General features: G+C 34.2%; 1 protein-coding gene across 1 annotated transcript in view; it reads right to left on the bottom strand.

The window, feature by feature from the left end:
• The window catches only part of LOC129227328 (vacuolar protein sorting-associated protein 53 homolog), a gene marked incomplete at its 3' end in the record, with an annotated part of 52667 nt that extends 28609 nt beyond the window's left edge, over positions 1-24058 (bottom strand). Inside the window, 7 exon segments of the mRNA XM_054861872.1 lie at positions 828-947; positions 6734-6849; positions 7799-7952; positions 18773-18903; positions 21387-21499; positions 22328-22410; positions 23999-24058. Of these exon segments, the coding sequence (XP_054717847.1) occupies positions 828-947; positions 6734-6849; positions 7799-7952; positions 18773-18903; positions 21387-21499; positions 22328-22343 (650 nt within the window).
• Positions 24059-24613: the final 555 nt, after the last annotated feature.

Here is a 24613-nt window from a genome sequence, read left to right as displayed (position 1 = left end):
AACTTTTATTCAAATGCATCTCAAATTTCCATATGATGTAGATATGATTTCTGCACACATACATCGATGACTGAGATGGATTAGCTGGATTAGACAATTACTCTACAGGTAATTTATCAGCAAAGTTGAATGTTTTTAGAGCTCAGCTATTACACTTTAAGGGGTACAGTTACTCTTTTTGGAGTTCGAGAGATCACGTTTCGAATGCCACCCGAGACCTTGAGTCGCTTTTTTTGAGCAAATTTCATGAAAATAAAAGATTTTGAACAGTGATGAAATAAATGTATATTTTTTCGGAAAACAAGTTAAACTAAAAAGAAGAAAATAAAATAATAGTTTAAAAAACTAAAAAAACACGCTTTCGTAGCAAAATGAACTAAAAAGTGAAAAATAATCTTTGGGTGATAGTAGTTGACCAATCACTTAATTTTAATGTAATGCAAAAAAGCATGGGTGGGGTTCTGATCAGTTGTCTTGAATTTCTTCCATTTGTTGTCCATGCAAAAATGTAAATAGACAGCACCCCAACGGTTTTTTGTTTTACATTAAAATTAAGTGATTGGTCAACTACTATCATCCAAAGATTATATTTCACTTTTTAGTTCATTTTGCTATGAAAGCATGTTTTTTTAGTTTTTTAAACTATTATTTTATTCATATTCAGTTTTGGATCCCCTTCGAGGCATGCATATCATTTGCGCCCCCTCGTAATTGCTACTAGGAAAATATAACTATATGATCACAAACCAACAACTTTTGAAGAACCCCTTAGAAACATTTTAAAACATTTAAGTACATAAGGTATAAATGTAATCAAAATTACTAACTTTTCAGCTAAGTGTGCGATTTGTGGGATCCTGATGTATTTTTGAAAATGATCCAATACATTTGTCACACCCTGCAGTAAGTTAGCGATTTCACCATATTGGCGCTTCTTTACTAAATTCCTACAAAAAAAGAAATTTTAAATGCACAAATAAATTTTTGCACTCCTCAATGATGTTTCAAATATATATATTATAAACATGTAAATATGGCAAACATGAGGAAGTATTTTTCCAAGGCATAATAAACTTGGGTAACTGATGATTTTGAAGAACATTACAAATATAGTCAAGAGGGCTCTCAGCATATTTTTACTTTGTCTCTAGGGAGAAAACCAGCAAAGATAGTAAAAATTTCAGAAAAAAGGAACTAAAAAGGGATTTTTAATGCTAAGAAGCACGAAACTGCAGTCCTCGGCTGGAATGACTGAGCTGGCCGTGTATTTTATGTATTTCTGCCTTAGCCCTGGCTATAGGGCAGTAACTTACTGAATATATGTATATATGTCCATTAAAATAAAATTTCTTGTTTTTAATTTAAATTAAAAATTTGTAATTAAACTTTAACAAATTTAGCAGTTTAACTTTATTCTGGATATAAAAAACTTAGTAACATGTGTCCATTAAAATAGAATTTCTTGTTTTTAATTTAAATTACCTATTGGTAGGTAAACTTCAACAATTTATCAGTTTAACTTAAGCTGACATAACACATATTACTGAGACTAAAGTGTTTTGGTAGAGATATGCACAGTTCATGTAGTACAAAACAGGGTACATGGGTTGAAAAAGCCGAGAGCTCCTGATCTAGATAATCAATTATTTAGATCATTATATAATTTGTATACATGCAATACAGTGAATATTTTTAGTATCAAAAAAGAAGAAGAAAGAAAAAAGATAATCAAGGACAAAAACAGTTAATCAATAAAAATTGAACATTTTAAAACTATCGCTAGGCTAATTTTTTTTTTTGAAATTTCATTCCTATTTTCACTAGGGTGCGGCACCAGCAACAGACATGCTTAAGGCATGGCTCTCAGGTTAACTCAATTTTCTAACCCTTTAAATGTATTTAGATTTTTAAAACTATTTTTCTCCCATGCAACAACATCTCATCTAATGTTTGGCTGCTTCGGAGTCCTCTGAATTAGTCAATTTTATTTTTATTTGCTGAAGTTCGAAGAAAGCTCTGAACCCCAGTAACAGACACCAAAATATCTGATGATACCCAGTTAACAGACACGCTAAAAAGATAAGTAACAGACAGGATGAGTAATAGACGAAATTCCCTTTTTCTCTTAAAAATTTGCAAATGTTCTTTATTTCTGGTGCAAAAGCCTTTGAATTCAAATGAACAATAATTGAGTACCTATGCAACTAGAAAATTTTCATCACAAAAATTACTAAATAAACTAGTTGCGTGCCCAGCGTTGCACGGGATACTTAAAAAATGAAAGAGATGTCCAATTGATGTTTTTGTATTACTCTGACATCAGTTTCTAAAGTGCTAAGGAGTAAATAAATACGCGTAATGCAAGGTTTGCAAAACACCAGTAGAGCATATTTTTGTCAAAAATCTCTTTAATGTTAATCATAGTTATCAATGATACAAGTTATGAGTATTTTCAATTATCACAAAAGATGAAAATATATGCATTATCCACTATAATCTGTGCTCACGTTAAAATGAATTACATCTGATAGACTATATCTGAACTATTTATGTACAATTACAATCAGCTTTTTACATAGAATGACACATACTTTTTGGTTGATTATGTGAAACTAAAGCACCAAGACTAAATAACTACCAATAAGCATTAATTTAATACCAAGTCATCAGATTCCAATTTAGCTTTAGTTAAAATCTTTAAAAACGATCTTTTCTGTTCGTTTCTACTCTGTTTCACAAAGAAATCCAAACAATCTTAATTTACCATGTTCTTTTAACGATATAAACTGTATCTTAAAAATAGAAACAGGAAGGAAAAAGAGAGTTATTACAATTCGAAAACTCACCCATGCGACGGGAAAAAGTCCAACAAAATAAACATAATTAGTCGTACATCCTAAGTGTACCAAAATATGAGGCCGGTGAATGATAAACTTACACTACAATCAGTAAACATAGCTAAAGAAACAGCTTTCATATGCTGAAAAGAATTAAGAATGTTGAATGTAAAAAATGAAAAAAGGACAGACGATAAAATAAAGGCTATGTCTGAATAGGGCAACCAATTTTAAACTAATTTAAAATGAAATTCTAGATGGAAATGTTGTTTTAAGATTTGGACAGCAGCCAAAAAAATCTCTTTTAAAACAATTTTTAGAATTTCATTTGCTCACCCATATGCAAAATTGCAACAGGAAAGAAATAATAATTCCTGAATAACGTAATGTTAATTAATGTTTTAATTAATATCTCCTCTAATTAACGTCGTACAATTACGAGATTGGTCCTATTGTTTTCTTTGAAAAATTTCGAATTGATCGGAACATCGTTCGACTCTCGATTCGCGGCGGTTCTGGAGAAGATCGATCTTCAAACAGACAGACAGACGGACGCGAACAGATTTTAATATTATAGTGGATTAGAATTTAAGACAAGAGCGAGGTTTTTACAAACAAATATTAGATTTCAACTAGTGCAATTTATCTGGATTTAAACTTCCAAATTGGAAAAATTTTACTTGTAATATAAATAGAAGAGCAACGTGCCTAACAGTCTCTTTACTCAACTATTTAAATGTATAAAAAAGATACAAAAGTAATCAGTCTTTTTCATACTTCTTCATCTCCTTCTGAATTCGAACCTGGATGGCACTTTTCTTCTTCTTCTGTACATGATGACACTTTCCTCTTTCTGTAATTTCGTGGTTTCGTTATTGGTTTTTTCTCTTCTCTCATTTTCTTCATCTTTTCCTCTGCTTTCTTTTTCTTGATGTCTTCCTGTTACTTCTATTTTTTGAAGTCTAGCTTCAGCCCTTATCTTCTTAGCCTCTTCTTATTCCTGTTTGTATTGCTGTTTTTTCCATACCTCGCTTTGCCACTCTTGTGAAACTATTAACTGCTACTTGTGTTCTATTATTATTGTTAGATTTTACATTTACTCTTGGCTGGGACAGAAACAGCAGGTCCATACAAGGGCTTTTTTGAAAGGGCTGGGAATACCACCCAATACACTACTAATGATCTTATCACCATCACCAGTCTCACAGGATTTGGATGTTCCAGGTTGTTGGATGTTCTGACCAATTACTGGATGATTAGGGGACGGATTTAAGGTGACACTAAGAAGTTCTCCCCAATTCCTTTAAAAGCAGCTACACACTGCCCAAAAATTCTTTTTTTAATATCGGAAACCCTGCTTTAGATGATGAGACTGTCCAGACTACCAGTAATTTCTCCTCGTCCTTTAAAAGTACCGGGCCTGAACCCATCCTGCTAATGCTAGGATAAACCCATTTCACTTTCTTCAAAAGTGTAGCTCGGGGGACTCTATTTTTCCTTGCTGAAGCGGTAACACTCATACCATTATTATTTACATCCAATAAGGTTGTTTGCATCTGTTCTTCACTGTAACAGAATTTCCTGGTGTGGGGGGAAGGGGGGGGGGGCATCCTGAACTGAAAAGAAGAGGTGTATTCACTATTCCGAGGTTCCAAAAAATATGGCATGAGTAACAGACACCCTTTTGGACCAGTAACAGACAACCTGTCTGAGACTAGTCACGTTATTGGATTTTCAATATTAAACCTGAGGCACAATCAGATCAATGAATAACCTCTTCTGGAGCGAAAAAAAATAGGAAAAAATGAAAAAGGCTTCAGGACCAATAACAGACATGGGTCTGTTACTAGAAAACTAGAGTTTTCTGGGGATGAGTAACAGACATAGATAAAACTCACATTAGAAGTGATTGTACATGAAAAACGATGTGAAAACCGAAAGAGCATAGTTCAAACATTAAAAATACCTCCAGCATGCACTCATATCGACATTTTACAATGCAAAATGATGGTTGAAAACATTCACCTTCTTAATGTAAACAGCTAGCCGCAGCATGAAACAGCAGCTCATCTCATAGTGGCTATTCATAACCTTCCACTACTACCTTGTAAATACCAACTGACTCATGAAATTCACTCTGATAACACTAAATGACTGCACCGTATTCATTGGCCACAGCAACATCAGTTTAACCCACCCAAAAATTCTTATTATTTAAATCCAAACTTATGACTGTCTGTTATTGGACCCTTGTCTGTTACTGGTGCTGTCATCCTACTACTATTTTTTCTTACTATTAGATGCCACAGAAGTCAAACAAAGAATGAAACTTACATTTATAGATTGCATATAAACTGTCTTTTAAGTAAATACAAGCTTGAGTTTTTTCCATAATGATAAGCTGTTGGCTGTTGTGTCCTTAGTGTTCGGATGTTGTTTATATTGATTCTCAAAAAGCTTTTGATAAGGTACTGCATGTTGCTCTTCTCAGCAAACTAGCTGATATAGGAATAGAAGGAAAAACTTACCTTTGAGTTAGGAATTGGCTGACTGAAAGGAAACAAAGAATAGTTGTGAGGGGAAATCATTCTTAATGCAGTGATGTTTTAAGCGGAGAACCTCAGGGATCAGTTTTAGGGCCTCTTTTGTTTATTATTTTTATGAATGACTTCAATGAAAACATTTCTGAAAGCATGAATTGTTTTGAAGATGATGTGAAAGCTATGGGGATTGTAGAAAATGAAGAACAAAAAAACAGCTACATGAAGATTTAGATCATATTACTAAGTGGGCGGACAAGTGGGGTATGACGGTTAATGTAGAAAAATGACAAGTGCTACACTTAGGTTATGGTAATAAGTGTACGAGTCATCGTTTACACGGTTCAGTCATTAGTCAGGCAGAAAATGTTATTGATCTGGGTATCTTAATAAATCAGGATATCAAGTTTAGTCAATAGTGCAGCATTGCAAGTAACAAAGCCAACAGAATGCTTAGGTTTAGCAGTAGATCTATTTCAAACAAATCAAAGTAGGTTCTGCTTTCCTATAGGAGTTTAGTAAGATCTCATTTGGAGTATGCTGTGCAGTTTTGGTCGCCTTATCTGAGGAAAGATATTTCTGCATTTGAAAGAGTTCAAAGAAGAGTAACTAGAATAGTAAGGGGATTTTCAGATTTAGATTATGATATCAGACTTAATAAGATAAATATATATAGCCAAGAGGAAAGGAGATTAAGAGGGGACATGATTCAGTTGTTTAAACTTATCAAAATGAAAGATGTCAATGGTTTAAATTTTTGCAGGGAAAGCAGGACGAGGGGATCATTGTTTTAAGCTATTCAATTCTCAGGTTAACCTGGAAATTAGGAAAAATTACTATTTTAGTAGGGTTGTGGGCACTTGGAACAGCTTACCGGAAGAGGCAGTGATGAGCAAGGGGGTTGATAGCTTTAAGAGGGCCATTGATCTTCATTAGGAACTAATAAACTGACTAGGACCAGCCTAGCTGGGCCCAGAGCCTGCTGCTGGTTGTCACATTTGTATTTGTTCTAGTTCTTGGACTGCCACTGCACTTATTCCAAATCTAGAAAGGGGTTCCTTCGCCAAAAAAATTCTCATCTGTCTAAACATAAGTTTCATTACTCAGTTGATTTAAGATACAGTCATAGTTGAATAGAATATTATACAAAAAGTATAAATGGAACACTTCATTTTCGTTTGAAACTTTATTACTTTCAGGGGCACATTTGAAATTTAAAAGCAATTTAGAAATTCAGGAAGAGAAATTTTTAATAGCCATCAAGAAAGTGGAAATTTTTCAAACAGAAATTTCACGAAAATGTCATCAATAATTTAAAGATCCTAAACCAATAATTATAGTATAAACTAAACTTACTGAAGTTTATCTACACCATCAACCAGCATGTGAAGTTGATTCAACGTAAGTATTGAAGCAGTAAGATGACGTTTTGCATGGTCCAATTGCTTGATATCACGAGTAATTTCTTTTACCTAAAATAATTCAGCTTTTACTTAAAAAATTCAAAACTAAAAATTGATCATTAAATTTTATTTAAAGTTGTAAAAGCTGAATTTGAATCAATACTTTGTTACTTCAAATTTTAAAAAAAAATGCATGCATTTTTTTTTTTTTTTTTTTTTGCCCAGCTTATTTTGATCTACTTATATTGAAATTCATGCAGTTTAATAATGAGACTGTAATTGACAAAGCAAAACTTTCCATCAGGGAGTACAGACAAATCTTGAATAGTTCAAGAGTCTCTGTTTCAGACAGCTAATTCCAGTTTTAGCCAACTGTTGGACTACTTAAGCTTTTGCGAGTGGGCTGGTCGTAGCCAAAAATTTTATAAGACATAAAATAAACTTACTTCTGTATAAGAACATCCTGAAAAAGCATTTTCTTTTTTTTTTCTTTTACAAGCAACTACATATTGTACTAGATCAGACAAATGTTGCTGTTTATTTGATGCGTTTAATGACATTATAAACAATTTCTTTATACAGTAAAACCCCTCCTAACGGACACCCTTCTTATGAGAATTTTTAATTCCCCCGATTCCAAGGCAAATAACATTATTAAACCCCTGTCCTGCGGACACCCCTAGATTAGAGGGGTTTTACTGTAATATAATTTTAATTCTTAGATTGCAGCCCATGAGAAATAGTTGCCAGTACAGTTGAATACGAAGAAATGATGAAAAAAGTAATATTATATTTTTATAGTTTTCATAGAATTTTCAATATTACCATTGAAATACTATTTAATGTTTCTCATTCACTCAATCTCTCTTAACACTAGATTGTAAAATTGACAACATGGAAGGAAAGTAGCAAGATTTAAGAACTGAATTAAATATTGATTCTCCAAAACTGCTTACGGTTGATTTTGATTCCAGTGTAATAATCAGAGACTAGGACTTAGTGTCATATGCATAATTACCATGTGTTCTGATTTCTCCGCTTTATCTTTTATGTCTTTGATTCGAGCAAACAGCTGCTGAATAGCTCTTTGAGCTTCTTCCAATGCTTGACGGCCATCTTGCCCAACACTTGTCTGACCACGAACAACTGTACGAATCTCATCATCCAGTTGCCTAAAAATAATTTATGATGATCAAAACATAAGTAACTATAATAAATTTTACTTAAAAAAGAGTTGAAATTTTGTTCTTTGAAGGCATAATCACTACTGAAACTGCGCAAAAAGAAAAGAGAGAGAGAGAGTTTAAATTTTAAATCTTGATAAAACAACAGCCATCAACATTGAGGAAAATACATTTCCTCCAGCAGCTTAGTTGATATGGTCGGAGTTGATAAAATACACAGTTCTCCCACTTTTTACTTTTAAGTCAAACTACCTACCACTGTTTAGTTACAAAAAGTTTGCAGTTTTAAGTTAGTACCTGTAAGCCCCACATCTTTTTTTCTCCAGACTACCACCACTGAATTCCTTCCAAATCTATTATTCCAGTCTGACATCAATAAATGAATACCTTAAAAACTTATTGTTTTGAAAGAAAAAAAAAACACACACACACACACACACACACAAAATATTATTCAATTGCAATGACTATTTGTAGATAGGAAACTTTTCAAAAAGGGTGGTTTCAAATGGTTCAAAATGAGTAAGCTTATACAATGTAACAAACACAAAGAGCAACTTGTGCTATTTACATGAAATGTTTGGGCAGTGGCGGCGCGAGAGCAAAAGTAAACGTCGGCGATGCAGTTTTGCGAGGCCCTTTTAATCATAAAATATTGTGAGACAAATAATTGAATTCATAGAATTAGTTTTTGTACTAACTATTGGCACTTAGGATTCCCAATTCACTTAATTGCTGGGACAAAAACATTACGTGATTAGTAGCACAGTCAAAAAGAAGTTTTTTTCGTGGTGGGGGGAGGAGCCGGCACTTTGACTGTGGAAAAAATTACCTGATAGAAAGGGGGGTCTGGGGGTTCTCCCCCGGAAAGATTTCGAAATTTGTAGTTTAAAAACGCCATTTTGGGCTTTCTTTGCTGATGTTAAGGTAAAAAAGGTACAGGGGGTCTCGGTGAAAATTTCTAGAAATTGAAGCCTTAAAAATGCAATTATAGGCCACTGACTGTCCCAGATCGATTCTTAAAAAAAAAAAAAGTCAAAATCAATTTCCTGCAAATTTTCGAAATTGAAGTTTCAAAAACGGAATTTTAGACAAACTTTGAAGATTTTACCGGAAGGAAGGGAGATCCCTCGAAAATTTTTGAAAGTTATGGTCCTAAAAACTTAGGAATATTTTATATTCAGGAGCCATTCCACTTGAACTTTCTGTTAATGAAGTTTAAAAAGCCTAATTGCTTATGATATAAAAGAAAGGCGATATGGGGACCCTTGCCCGAATATTTTCCGAAATTCAATCCTTAAAAATGCGATTGTATTGCCATATTTTGTAATGTTACGCTCGGTAATTTTTGAAATTCAAGCTAAAAAAAACGCAATTTTAAGCGATTTTCGACGTTGTTGAGCGTTTGGGAGCTTTAAGCTGGAAATATCGCGAAGTTTAAGATCTGGAAACAAAATTTCAGTTGCTCCATAATGCTTTCGGTGTGTGTCTGTGTGTGTGGAGGGGGAAGAGTTCGGAGGAGCAGCGTTTTGTATATTTTCTTTACCTTTGGATAAACTTAGGAAACAAAAGAAAAAAGAAAAGAACTGAAAGGAAGAGAAAAAAGAAGGGGGGGGGGGTGGATAGAGTTAGCTGATCAATTAGCTGTTGCCAATGAATATTTTTAATTCAGGCCCCGACAGAATTGGGCCAAACATTTGCTAAGGCTGACTCTGCGCAGTCTCTCCTGCACGCACTATTTTGATTACTTTTGCGTCTGTTATATTTAATGAGAGCTTCAATCGAAAACATGGAAATATCTTAAAACTTCTGAGAATTTTGCGAGGCCCTATCTGCGCGAGGCCCTCGGCAGTTGCCGACGTCGCCGACGCCTAGCGCCGCCACTGTGTTTGGGAGCACATTTTAATATTTGGAAGTTGTCTAGATTTTTTTTCAATTTAGGATAATGTTTGGCCAATATCAGCCTGATTAAAAAAAATAAATAAACAGGCAGGAGCGGCAAATAGGGGGGTCAAGAGGGGGCGGTCGCACCCCAAAATTTTTTAAGCAGAATGATAGAAAATGGGTGAATTCAATTTATGTGAGTCGGAAATCAATGTTCATTAAAAAAAAATCTCGCTGGTTCTCAGTAACTATTTGATGAAACTCGACACATTTTCAGACTGGAAAAAGTGTTTTTCGTTATTTGTATGATGACTTAGAAATTCATGAAGTATTTTCCGCCCTTTTCAGAACACAGAAAACTGATAGAGAACCATGGTTAATTTTAACTAAAGAAGACATTCATACTTCTGTGCCCAGTACGGTGTGTCCAATATGAGAGGCTCGTGCAAAGTGGTGTGGCTGCAAGGTTTTCGCAAGAAAATTCCTTGATATTTTACATTCACATTTACACTCATTTTTTAAGTGTATATTAGGGTGGAACGAAAAAAACAAAGTTTTTATTTTCGAATCGTAATAGTGCGGAAAAGTTGCGATTGGTGAAAACTTACAAAACAAAACAAAAATTTTAAAAATCAGATAATATCTTCCGATCCCGCAACGAGCCTGAATATTTGAAAAAATGGAAAATTTCGTATTTTCTTAGTGATTTTTCAAAAATTTTGTTTTAATGTTTCTTTTTAAAGCTCTAAGACAGAAAAGTTATGATTAGTAAAGCCTTCAGAAAAAAAAAATTGAAATCGAATAATATCTTCTGATCCAGAAACAAGCCTAAAAAATCGAAAAAGTTGAGAATTTCAGGTTTTTTTCGAATTTTTAACATTTTTGGTTCAATGTACTTTTTCAGGCTACAGAACGGAGAAGTTACGTTTAATGAAGACTTCAAAACAAAAAAAAAAAAATCTTTTTGAAATAAAACAATATCTTCTGATCGCGCAACGAACCTACATGTTTGAAAAAATGTAAACTTTAAGCCCTTTTTCAGCTTTTTTTTTATTTTAGTTTAACGATCCTCATAAGTTCGGTATGAAATACTAATGGACGAACGTTTGTTTATAAAACAAATGTGATATTTTAATATTAGCCAGCCTGTGAAATTGTCCACATGGCCCTTTAATCCCGCGAGACTTATATTTGTTTATGCCGCTAAGTACAGTGTATGCATCTAATACGCCCCATTAGCGCCTTACGATCTTGAATTTATGAGCTTTTTAGTTGGCTTGTGTCTATAGGTATCTTACTTAAATGAATAAAGCAGTCATGCTGGCATCAGTATTTCTCAATGTTTCTAATGTGCGTGTGAAGTCGATTTGCTCTGCTAAACGTGTTTCAAACATGAATCCATCTTTGCAGAAAAGAATTATGAGAAAGTCCTTTGAGTGCCCTATATTTGACCACCCGAGAGATTTGCCAACAAATAAGCTCCCTACTTATGAAAATGTACTTCAAAGTTGCTTTTAAGAGAGATTTGAGTTAGCTAGAAAAGTCAATAACACGAAAGTGAGTTTTTCCATTGTTAAGGACATAGTGGCGCAAAAAGTTAAATGTATCTTTGATAAGGCCTCGATTCCTACAGTTTCCCTGAAAAGAACTGCTCAGCTCAATTATATCTTCTACAAAAAAATCTCAGTTTCATGAGATCTTACAACAGAGACAAGGATAAACCAAAGTTTAAAGAAAGGATTGATAAATTTAAAAGTGAAGCAAGGAAACTCTTTGACGTCTCTGCGTGTAAGTGCGTAATGAATGTTGTTTGCACTTGTAAAAAGACCCCAGACATTTGTGAATGTCCAATTTACATGAAATGTACGTGTGAAATATCTAAAAAGATACTGATCTCTGAACAAAGATTTCTCTATCTTCAGAGGAAACATGGCATAGGAAAAATTGGAACTTTGGACCAAAAGGAAACAAAAAGGTTGAAAAAAAGATTTCAAAGAAAAGCCTATGCCTTAAAACGAAAAGTTACTGAGTGCGTTTCAGTCATGAAAGATGAATCTGATCTTTCAAATGAAGAACAACCAAGTTGTTCAGTCAAGAGAGAACCTGATAATGATTACAAGTCAACGGACCCAGAGAAGAAAACCCGTTGGCAGATGAGGATTAAGCTGAAAACTACGGCACTAAGTAGCGATCGTTACGGCGTATCTGATCGTGCAACTGCTGCCATAGCATCCAGTGTGCTTCAAGACGTTGGCTTAGTGACTGAAACAGATACTTCTAAAGTTGTTGATAGACAAAAAATTAGGAGAGAAAAGAGCCAAAATAGAAAAGGTCTGCAAAGTGGCATTAAACAAGACTCCGTTCGGGGTATTTAATTTGACGGAAGAAAAGATGATACTTTATATATAGATAAGATTCAATCAAAGCAATTTCGGCGAACAGTGAAAGAAGAGCATTATTCTATTATCAAAGAACCTGATTCCGTTTATATTGGCCACGTGTCTCCAAACTCTGGATCAGCCAAAGAAATAGTGAATAGCATTGTTTCATATCTAAATGAACAAAGAATTTCACTTTATGATTTAGCCATCGTAGGTTGCGATGGTACTAAAATCAATACTGGGTGGAAAAGTGGCGCGATTCGTCAATTTGAAATTTATATTGGACGACCATTGCAATGGGCTATTTGTTTATTACATTTCATTGAGTTGCCTTTTCGCCATCTTTTTCGGTATTTGGATGGTGGCAACTGGCCCAAATTCGTTTTCTGGACCAATAGGAGAACAACTCAGAGGTTGCGAAAAACTGCCAGTAATAGATTTTCAAGCAATTGACTGTACAATTCCAGATGTAAACAGAAAGTGCTTGAGCAAGGATCAAAGATATCTTTTAGATATATCTCAGGCAATAAAGGATGGCAATTGCCCAAATGATTTGTCAAATCGTGACCCTGGCCCACTCTCACATTCCAGATGGCTCACTTGTGCAAATAGAGTCCTTAGACTGTACGTAAGTGTATCAATCCTATCAGGTGACTTAAAAGACATAGTGACTTTTTTGAGATGTTACATGCCGGTCTGGTTTGAAATAAAGAACTGCAAAAATTTCACAGACGGTGCCATTCATGTTTACAGAACAATTCAAACCTGTCGATACTTACCTGACAATCTAAAACAAGTTGTTTACCCTGTCATTGAAAGAAACTCTTTCTTTGCGCATCCCGAAAACTTATTAATGGCGATAATCTTTGATGAAAGGAGGCACATAAGAGAACTAGCGTTTAAAAACGTCTTAAAAGCCAGGAAGTCTGTTTCTAAAGGCAAAAGCATTAGAAACTTTGTCATTCCATCTCTAAATTTCGAAGTAGAAGATTACACAGAGATTATTAATTGGAACACGACAAAGTTATCTTCTCCACCTTTTCTTCGAAAAGTTCCTAACAAAGACATTGAAAATCTTATTGCAACAGGCACTATACCCGACTGGGATATAAAACTATTCCCCTGCCATACGCAAGCTGTCGAAAGGTGTGTGAAGCTTGTGACGGAGGCTTCACTCGAATTGTGTGGATTTAAATCAAGAGATGACTACATAAGAGCAACATTGAAATCTAGGTCAATTATGCCCGAATTTTCCAAAAAATCTGATTATAAATTAGCTTTAACAAGTAACACTTAAAATAATAAGACTTGTATACTGGATTGTAAATTTGGTAAATATTTTATAACTTTCTATTATTTGAAAATGTTTCATTGTTGTAAAGAATGGTAGTTTTGCATGTTTAGAAGATACCTTAAAAGTCAAGAAATAAATTAATGTTTATGTGTAATATAGTGTTTTTTAAAAGGCTTTTCCCTGTAACACCGGAACAAAAAAACAAGAAGAACAATTTAATTTTTAATCACTATAAGAAAAGATGAAATTCTCCTTTTTTTTTTACTTTTCATGCTTGTTCCTGGATCAGAAGGTATTATTTGATTTCAATATGTTTTTTTAAATTTCTGAAGGCTTCAGCAATCGTAACTTTTCCCTCTTAGAGTATTAAAAAGAAACGTTAGAGCAAAGTTTTTAAAAAATCGCTAAAAACACATGAAATTTTCCATTTTTTCAAATTTTAGGCTCGTTGCGGAATCGGAAGATATTATCCGATTTTTAAAATTTTTGTTTTGTTTTGTAATTCTTCATCAATCGCAACTTTTCTGCACTATTACAATTCGAAAATAAAAACTTTGTTTTTTTCGTTCCACCCTAGTGTATATTTATTTAATGAGTGTTCATTGCTTTCTTCTGCTAGAAACACGTTTCAGCTGCTCAATGCATTATGTGCTTTCATAGAAACTTCTTAAAAATGTATGTGATTATTGAAAAAATATATATATATCAACAAATACCTTTTATTGGGCTCTATAATTATGCAATCTCGAAGTGACACAAGATGGTCTTCAAGAGTTAAAACCATAAAAAGATTTCTTTATAACTTCAAAGCAGTGATTTGACGACTGGAAGAATGATTGCATAACGATTCTTTCAATGGCGAAAAACCTCATGCCCTTTTTCATGTATGTCTTCGTTTGAATTTTTATTCAATTTGTATTGAAGAAAGTTTTTGAGAAATGCTTTACTCTATCAAAACATCTTGATTCCGCTACGTTTAATTTTCGGACTATTCAAACCACAGTTCAATTGATCTGTGCACCATACTACTATAGTTCAAACTTACTACTATTAGATATGCGAAAGTTTGTCTGTATGGATGTATGGATGTTTGTTACTCTTTCACGCAAAAACTACTGAACGGATTTCGATGAAATTTTACAATAATATAGCTTATGCATCAGAATAACACATAGGGTAGTTTTCGTACCGTTATGGGGGGGGGGGGGGGCAAAACCCCCTTAGGGGGCAATAAAACACAATTTTCGTATAAATTCTCTAATTTGGGGATGAAAAAATACTTGCACATATTTACATTATATGTTCATCGAAAGCTCTAATTTTTCTGCTGAAGATGGCACCTATTCGAAATTTTTAAGTAGAACAAAAAACGAGTTATGAGCTTTTTAGTTCCATGTTCGAAGGCTTTCCTCAATTCAAGCCTAAGGCCTACGGCTAAGAGGTGGGGTGTGTGCGGAGAAAAGTACTTAATGTATCATCTCAACTCCCTGTCGATAGCGATAATTGTTGTATTGTTGACTATCTTTGCTTTTCGTGACTGTTCAAGGCTTTTCTCAAATCAAATCTTGAAATAAGATTTTTGCACAAGATTGGAAAATAATAAATGGATTTGGCTGATTATTTTCCATTTTAATGCAACTTTGAGGCAATTAATGCGTTTTTTTTTTTATTTATTTGTGTTGATTGGGTATTTAATCGATCAGCAGGAATCTAGCCAAACTTTTTTTGTGGAATCATTTCAATAGCTAAGGCATTTGGCAATCTTTTCAACTGTCGCTGTTTGTGAAGCTAAAGAGTACGCAATACTGTTTCTCGGTTTTCATCATGTAACCAAATATCGCCATTTCTTTAATATTCCTTTCTTTAAATTTGTTAACACGTAAAATTATTCGCCAACTAAATCAAGCAAATCCATAAACAGCACAAAAACTTCCATTAATTTGTCTTTGCGTCTGATTTCAAAAAATGGTCAAATTTTTACTATTTATTGGAAACATTTCGGGTAGCAACATTTTATAATCACCAGAAGTATCTCAGTATTTGGCGACACTATCTCTTCGATGAAAATTAGTAACACACAGTTTTACAAAGGGAAGGAGAGCCTCATTTAAGGTATCCCAATACGGTTAATGTAAATTTAATAACATTTTAAATCGCAGTAAGGGATTACGGGCGTCTACGTTTTTTAAAAGTTTGTACTTCAACAGCAATATAGAGAAGGTTTTAGATTATGTTCGAAAAAGAAAAAAAAAAGATAAATCTTTTTAAACAAGTGAAGTTTAATTTCATATTTTAGAAATTCCTCAAATTTGTATATGCTTAAGTATCGTTTTTTCGTTTCTAAAAGAGTACTGTTTTGTTCTTCATACTTATTGCCATTTTACTTTTACGAGTTAGGAAGAAGCTCTATTTTTAATCACGTCAAAGAGGTGTGTTTGAGTTATTTCAGTTAAAGCAGAGAACGAATAAAAGTAGCGATTGTTCCTCATAATTATTACAGACCCAAGCAACGCCGGGTATTTTTGCTACATACAACTATCTGGTAACGAAATAACGTTATGAAATACAGTCTGCACCCCTACCCCCAGTTACCGTCGAAGAAAGATTTTTTTTTTTCCGCCAGAAAGGGCCGAATGCATGCAAAACATTTTCTTTATAGCATCTTCTGTTCAGAATTAAAAATCATATCTTATGAATAAAGATTAACCAAACATTTTACGCAGTTTCATAAACTTGGCAAGTCTCTGGCGAATGTATGGTACTGTGGTCCTTTGGCGATTAATAATGGATTTGGATTTATTATTTTACATTTTAACGCTGCTTTTAATTGCAAAAATTTAAAATGAAACTAAACAAGATGACATTTTAAAAACGTATTTGATAGGAAGGGTTATAATAACGTGTTCGCGACGAGTGTTCAAAAATCTTGGCGCTACAGTCATTACAAAAGTTGTATTAAAATGTAAAAATTCCGCCAAATTAATTTTGGTAAAAAGATCATTAAATACCATGAGGTATTGAAGTTAAAATTAATCCGCCAAATTAGTGTAACTACACTCTTAAATAACATTAAAACTACTATTAAAATGTAAATTAATCTACCAAATTCATTTTTTATCTCCAGTCTTACCAGGCGACTATGTTAGTGCACTGGTGAACTATTTAAATTTTTTATGAAACTTTTCATTTTCTTTTTTTTGTGTGTGTGTGTTTTTAAGGGCTAATGATGCTAATTAGGATTTCGTGGAATTAACGTCCCTATTTTAATGGCGACAATGGAGAATATTGTTCTTTCTTTTTTCTCTCATTTTGTTTTTTATTTGTTTTTTATCCTATCGGACCTGTACTGATGAAGATTTTTAGAAATAATCACGACTGAGATCATCAGAGGGAAATGTTATTTGAAAACGCTGATAGAGACCATTCTAATAGAGACTTTTGGTAATTTTTCTCTTTTGCGAAATGAGAAGTTTTTTGTACTATTGTCCTCATTTAAATGGGAACTTTAAAAAAAACTGTTGTCCTTACTCTGATTTTAATGGTATTTTCACTCTGAACTTTTTGCCATTGTAATCAGGATCGTTTACGTTATTTAGAAACAGTTGATTTCCTTCTAATGGGGATTTTAAAGGTTTGATATTCTCACACTAAAGGGACATTATTAGAATCAGAATTTGTAGTGATTATTGACCCTATTTTGGGACGATATCTCCGGTAAGAAGCTATACATTATACAATAATTTAGATAGCCGGTGTAGTGCTGGATATTATTTGATGGAGATCGGGATTATAACGAAACTGTTTCACTTTATTTAAGAATAGTTGACCTCATACGAATTGGAATTTTTGAGAATTATCCAAACTAACTTCTTTAGAACTCCTGAACGTTTTCGTGATTTATTTTGTGTGATTTTTTGGATGTCTTCCCAGTTTCGCCGACATTTCATTTACCCCCCTTCCCCCAGAAGTTCAGTTTTAATCATACCTTTTGATACATTTAAAGGGGCAGGCAATTTGAAATGTCAGCGAAACTGGAGACAAACCATTTTTTGGTAACTATTTGACCTCTGCCTGTGTTGATCGTTAACTTGAATCGATTGAAAAAAAACTACATCAATGTGAGTGAAGCCGCGGGTAAAAGCTAGTCTACAATTAAAACTGAAAATGGATTTTACATAGATGTATACTTCAATAAATCGTGAAACTTTTCAAAAAAAATTCTTCCTCCGAGCCACTTTTAAAAAGGCGCAAAAAAAAAAAAAAAAAAAAAGTGACAAAAATCCACATGATGATGTGAAGTCAAACATTGATTTTTCAATATTTTGTATGAAGTAATAGATTCAGTTTTGAATGAAATTAACACAAGATTTGATTATAATTATTTTTTTGTATGGTTGGCTCTAAATTATCTGGATTGGATTTTGAAAACGAAAAATAAAATGTTTCAATTATAAGTAAAAATTTAAGCATGAGGCAGGAAAAGTTACAAGCAATATACCTAAAAACTGGTTATCACATCCAGAGACTGCAGTTTGTCCTTGTAATGGACTCATCAGTCTGGAATAGTGAATAACAGAGCTGGAGGCAGATGACGTCTCATTGATGCTGAGAGCGCCCAGGAGACTAGATTATTCAATGATGAAAAATTAAGCTCCTCACAATTTTTGAAGCTGCCTGGGTGATTTTGAAGAGCAAGATATAAAAAGCGTTTTCATACATAACTTTGTTACTTTAATTGTTTTTTAACTATTTCAATTAGCTCAGCTAGTAGAGAAAGATTTTTTTGTCTCAGGAGATTAAAGACTTATTTTCGAAGCACAATGGGCAAAAAAAAATCTATTTGGCTGTAGTGGCAAAACAGCGCGGCAGTGGGCACTAATAGATTAGTAACAGGATTCCCTGCTCTTCCGAATTTCAAAAATCGTGCACTAAAACTTTTCCAAAAGGTATAAAAACTTTAGTATCGAGATGTTTTGTACGATAACTTATTAGAAAGTGAATCAAAATTTTATTTGTTTCTAAACACTAATTTTTATTCATATTAAACCGATTTTTTGACCACTTCCTGTTAGCTAATGTGTGTTTGGGACCGTACTGTGGTAATACATATTAAAGAAACTTGACCCCCCAAATGAAACGCTGAAATGCTGCCTCTGTAAACAGGGTTTAATTACTTTCAAACTTAAAATAAAAAGTGAAAAGTATTGGATACATGCATTTAAACTGATTGATCTGATAATAAATCATACCTGATTTTGAATTTCATTCTTCCTGTAACTTCATCAATATTAGACAATGACTGCTCTGTGGGGAATAATTTATTTATGTAATCGACTGCATTGAAATCAGGATGATCTAAAGGATCTGTACTTGGTAAAACCTGAAAATCAAACAGATCTTTTAAATCGAAAATATTAATTTATGAGAAACAAATCATAACCATCGGTAGAAAATTTTAAAAAATTTACAAAATCACATCGTTATGATATTGGTTTATGGGCCAACACATACTTTGAATAGTAAAATTAACTTCACCTAAACGAAATACATCTATGGTAAGCTTTCTACTTGAAACTTGTCATGAATTTTAACAAATACACCTTGAAATAATACAATCAATAAGCCTCTTCGATTTGTCATTAAAGGGCAAGGCTGGCTAATAGCTCTGAAAGTTATCGTAGTTTCATCAAAAGGGTTTCATTCATAAGCAGAATTTAAAAAAGCTTAGTTAAAACACACCTTACATTTCAGAAGATTTTACAAAGAGATATAAAGAGAGAGTAAGCCTAAAGCAAGACAAAATTTTGAAAAACACCTGTTTTTTTTTAAAGGGTGATTTAAAACTAATTTACATAAAATTTGCGGCATTTTTTAACACAAAGTATTTTGGGGAATGGCTTTCCCTGATCACTACAGCACTGTAAATAGGTATATTTTGCAGCATTCTTACAATTAGAAAATGTACACCAAATAACTAATCAAACATAGCCTGAACCCTCCTCTCTAACATCTTCAAAGGTTATATAACATTGAGCACTTAGAACTTTAAGGGAAATTTTTAGGATAGAGCTTCCGAATCTCATCTCTTCATCACATTTTTAAGACTTCAATTTCAAAAAACTCCTTTTTATATTTCCTCCTCCCACCAACGCACAATATATTTAAGTACAGAAAACATTTTAATTTGAAAGAAATTTTTTTCAGTCTTAGTGTGAGTTTGAATTCAACTAGTGGTCAGATGAAAAGCAATGTACAAGGATACAGGGTTTGTCCGGAAAGTAATGGGACTGATTTTCTTCCGCAGCGACTGTACTTCGGAGCCTGCATGCGCCGATTGGATTCGGGAGAGGGCGTTCCTAAATAACGAACGAGCGGCTAGTCAGTTGTCTCCGAGCATCTGGAGAGTCAGGACAGGCATTTTCGCGCGATGTGTTTCTGTGAGTGGAGCATGCCGAAAGTGCAGCGTTCGTTAGAGCAGATGTACGCGATTAAATTCTGTGTGAAACTCGGTAAAATATGCGACAGAGACGTTTGATATGATCAAGCAGGCTTACCCAGATGTTGCTTTAGCAAGAAGTGGTGTGTTTCGGTGGCACCAGGCCTTTTGGCGGGCCGGGAAGAGGTCGCGGATGAAGACTGTGCTGGAAGACCTTCAAATTCGACAAACACCGGCAATGTGACTCATATGCGCTAAGTTTTGAACTCAGACCATCAACTAAGTAATTGTTTAATTGCCCAAATGTTAAATTTACCAAAATCTGTGGATCATGACATTGTGACGGTGCATTTGAACATGCACGAAGTTGGTTCCAAAAGTGCTCATTGACGATCAGAAATTGCCTGACCAAGGCCAGCATCCCAACACTTCCGCAGCCGCCCTACAGCCCAGATGTGCCCCCCCCCCGGACTTTTTTTTGTTTCTTCGCCTGAAAAGGCCGATGAAAGGGAAGCATTTTGAGATGACAGAGGGGATCCAAGCAGCATTCACCGCGGCTCTCAAGGCTATTCCGGAAAATGCCTACCGTGACGCCTTCGATGCCTGGAAATCGCGATGGCGGCGCTGCAGCGACACAGAAGGAGCCTATTTTGGAAGTTTTTAAAGAATTGTAACAATTGGCTCAATAATTTTTTTTTAAATCGACTCAGTTCTATTACTTACTGGACAAACCCTGTACAGTAGAATGCACGTACAGTAACTAGGTATCTGGGGAGCAAATGCATGAGTTCAAATTGTAATGCAATCCAATTGGAACTGCTTACAGTTCCAAGAATTACTAAGCAATAGTAAGCACGGGTGGTACCCAAAAAGTATATATACAAGGTGTCTATAAAAGAACTCTGGGGTTTTGAGGCAAAGCATTTTAATGAAGTAAAAAATTTATATAAATGTTTTATACATGATTGGAAAGGTCATATTTTCCAAGTTTTTTTAAACAATTTAAATGAAGTTCAATATGAACTCTGTTAGTGGCACAGCACAAATCATAAGGGTATTCCATCTCTTTCTGTGCCCTGGCCAGCATGTCTGGGGGGATGGTTGCCACACAATTGATTATTCGTTCCCAGAGGTGGCAAACATTACAAATTTTCTCCGCATACACCAGATTCTTGATATGCCCCCAGGAGAAAAAAGTCCAAGGGAGTCATATCAGAGCTCTTGGGGGGCCCTGGAACAGGTCCTTCCCTTCCAATCCATCTGTTGTTGAGTTGGAATATATGGAGACTGGAAAACGTTTCCAATTGGTATGAGCAAAACTTGATGAGCCACTCGTTTCAGAGAAACTACATTTTGCTATCTCCTATAGTTAATAAGATATAAATTTTTAAAACCCTGAGTTCTTTTATAGACACCATGTATTTTACCTGCTCAATAGCATTCTGAACTTCTGGTGGAAAATCAATGTGATTATTGAGATTTTCGTCCTCTACTGCTTCATCATCAAATTCCATTTTCATCTTTACTGGTTCTTGAATTTCTGAAAAGCAGAAAATTTTATCACAATTTAGCTTGCAATAAAAATAAAATATAGATAAAATATCTTTTTTTACGTATGTGGGGGGGGGAGGCACATATTAGGGGATAAAATTCAGGATAAGATAGAGGGTCTCACACCAAAATTTCTAGGTCTCCTCCTTGAAAATAATTTGAGAGCAAGACTCCTGCCTGTGGAAGGGTTCATTTAAGACTTTATCAGCTCAAGAGGATTTATTATCTTTATTGAGTTTTAAGAGTATTTAGGTAATTTTAGTGGAATGAAAGTAAGCAATCATGAACAAATACAAAGTTAGCACAAAGCATAACAGTGAAAGCAAAAGAAATATTACAAAAAAATGCTCAAATATGAAAAAAATATTGCTAGTTTTTCTCCTTGAGAAAAATTTGATCTCCACTACATGTTAAGCTCAGAACAAACTCTCCTCTCTTTTTAACTATTTGAGAACCATAAGCTCTGAAGTAGCATATTGAAAATTGCCACCAGCGCAGTCAGAAATACCTTCTGAAGGGAGTTTTTTGATCAAAACAGATTTTTCATATGCATTAACTACCATATTAAAATTTGAATTTATGTTCAAACCAATGGCTCTGGGGGGTGTTTTCACCCCCCCCCCCTTGCTTCGCCACTGAAACTTACAATATTTTTAAAAAAATTTAAACTCTATGACAAATTTAATAAACATTCAACGTTCCACTGAGATAGTTATCCTTCGAAAATTGTCAAGACCAAGTGAGTGGTTGTCTTTTTACTATTTCAGAATTAATTAAGACTTCACTGTTCTTACAATACCTGAGATATACAACATACCTCTTATATTTTCCATCTATTTTCATATAAAACATGGACAAAATGTCATTGGAATAGAAATTCATAGGATGATGGTAAGCTGCCTGAAAAAGATCAGCAAAATTAAGTTAAGACATTATAACTTTCATTTTTAAATGAGGCACTTTTGAAACAAAGTAATTTTTAACTAAATGAGACACAGAATATCTTCTGGCAGTTTATATATCTAAATTGTATTCATTTTCAGATCAATGCAAAGGTTTTTCTCTCACATATAATGATGAATTTTTTTATTAACCACTTAACGATCGGACCATTTTCCAGAAAACGGTCATAAAAATGTCTATTTTTTTTATTTAAGAAAGTAATATAAAAATAAGTGTATGAACAACACGTGCATTAAATTTTTAATATTTTTAGATTGAAATTTTAAAAAAATTTAAAATTTTACGAAAAGTCAAAAAGCAAGCCCAAGCAAACAGTGAAAATTTAAGAAATACGTCTTTTAAACATTAAAAAAGAATTTTATTAATATTTTGTGTAATATAAATAAAGATAAGTAAATTTTTCTTGTGTGTTAAATTTCAAAGCTTGAGATACAGAGGCTAACGTCACAATCTGGTAAGTTAGTACCAAATTTCCTTTCTTCATCTCTGCAATCACATTTAAAATGGACTGTTGCTGCCATCTAGTGTATAAAGAGAGAAATAAAATGTATTCCGGGCAAAATAAATGAATTGGTTTTAATAGTTTCGTCGGGTTAATATTGCACACCCCAGCACGGCAATATCACGGGAGCGAGAAATGGAAGTCAAAACCCCTGCACGACAATTTCAAGGGAACGAGCGGGAAAGAGTTAATGGATACCTCAGAGTGTGAATATTAGGGACAGTACCCACAGGTCCATCATTTTAAAATCTTCCACAGGGATGGTGGGAGAGAGACAAAAGATTTGTGTTTAGTACACTTTGTAAGCAAAAGCAAGCTTTGTTAATATAAACTGCTTTAGCCTTCAGGAAAAAAACACAACTTTTCATTAGTTCTCACTTTTGGTGTTAAGAGAATAGATAAACAAAGAGAAAGTCAAAGCTGCTAACTACTTGCATGCACGCATTTTGCTACCTTCGAGGCTGTATGATGGCGCTACAAGACATTGAAGGGTTTTCTTTCCTTTTAAGGGCAAAAACTAGAAGCATGACAGATCGACTTACTCTATCTTTCCGGGGAGGAGGGACGATTCCAGTCATTCTAATCACACACCCCCCCCCCCCACAAAAATTTTTTTTTTAAATGTTTTCAATTTTCAAGTTATCTGTTTGAATTTTCATAGGCTGCATAGAACTTATTTTATAAGTCATCGAAACGGTAGTTGCACAATTTATTTTCAACTAATAGTTCAAATCTCTTTTCTCATTTGGATATAAGAAAAATTAAGGAAACAGATAAATATAGGAAAGTTCAAAGAGGTATTAGTCCTTTTAAGGACAGTTTGTGAGAACAATAAAGAGGCGTTCGTGAAACATGGCATTCAACGTTCCGAACAGCTTGACGTTAAACTTTTTTATACTTTAATTGGAGATTAGATGTCTTAAATTACACAAGAAACACTTGTTATCGAAAATCGATTTGAAAGGGATTCCTATTTACGATTCAAAACTTTTACTGTTGATATGATGAGAAATTTTCACGTACACATGTAAGAAAATTGTGATGTAAACAATGAACGCGAAGGAACCATAACTCACGTTCTTGCTGCCATATCTGACATCTGAGTGCGTTCGACGAGCTTGACCGAGAGCGACCGGTTAGTTAATCACGTGACAACTAATGATCACGTGCTCCAATCAACCAATCAACAGCTAAAAATGGTAGCCGGTGAGGTAACCGATAGATGATAGAACGCTGCGGTTTGTAACCGGTTACTTATCGGTAGACCGGTGAGGTTTGTCGAACGCAACCTCTGTGAGTAAAAGTAGTCGAAGTTAGTGGGGCCATGGTTAGTAAATCTATCATTCAAAGTTTCTGAGTCTTTTCTAAATAGGTTGCGTTCGACGAGCTCGACCGAGAGCGACCGGTTAGTTAATCACGTGACAGCTAATGATCACGTGCTCCAATCAACCAATCAACTGCTTAGAATGGTAACCGCCGTGGTAACCGGTTGATAATAGAACGATTTGGTTAGTAACCAGTTACTTACCGGTTGACCGGTGAGTTTCGTCGAACGCAACCATAATCTGACGTTGAAAAATTACCGATTTTCAATTAAAAGGTTGGCAACACTAAAAAAGTAAACAAAACACTGCGAAT

The sequence above is a fragment of the Uloborus diversus genome, chromosome 8, assembly GCF_026930045.1.
Source record: "Uloborus diversus isolate 005 chromosome 8, Udiv.v.3.1, whole genome shotgun sequence".
Lineage (NCBI taxonomy): Eukaryota > Metazoa > Arthropoda > Arachnida > Araneae > Uloboridae > Uloborus > Uloborus diversus.
Note: the sequence above shows the minus strand (reverse complement) of the source record. Positions and strands in the feature narration are given on the sequence as shown.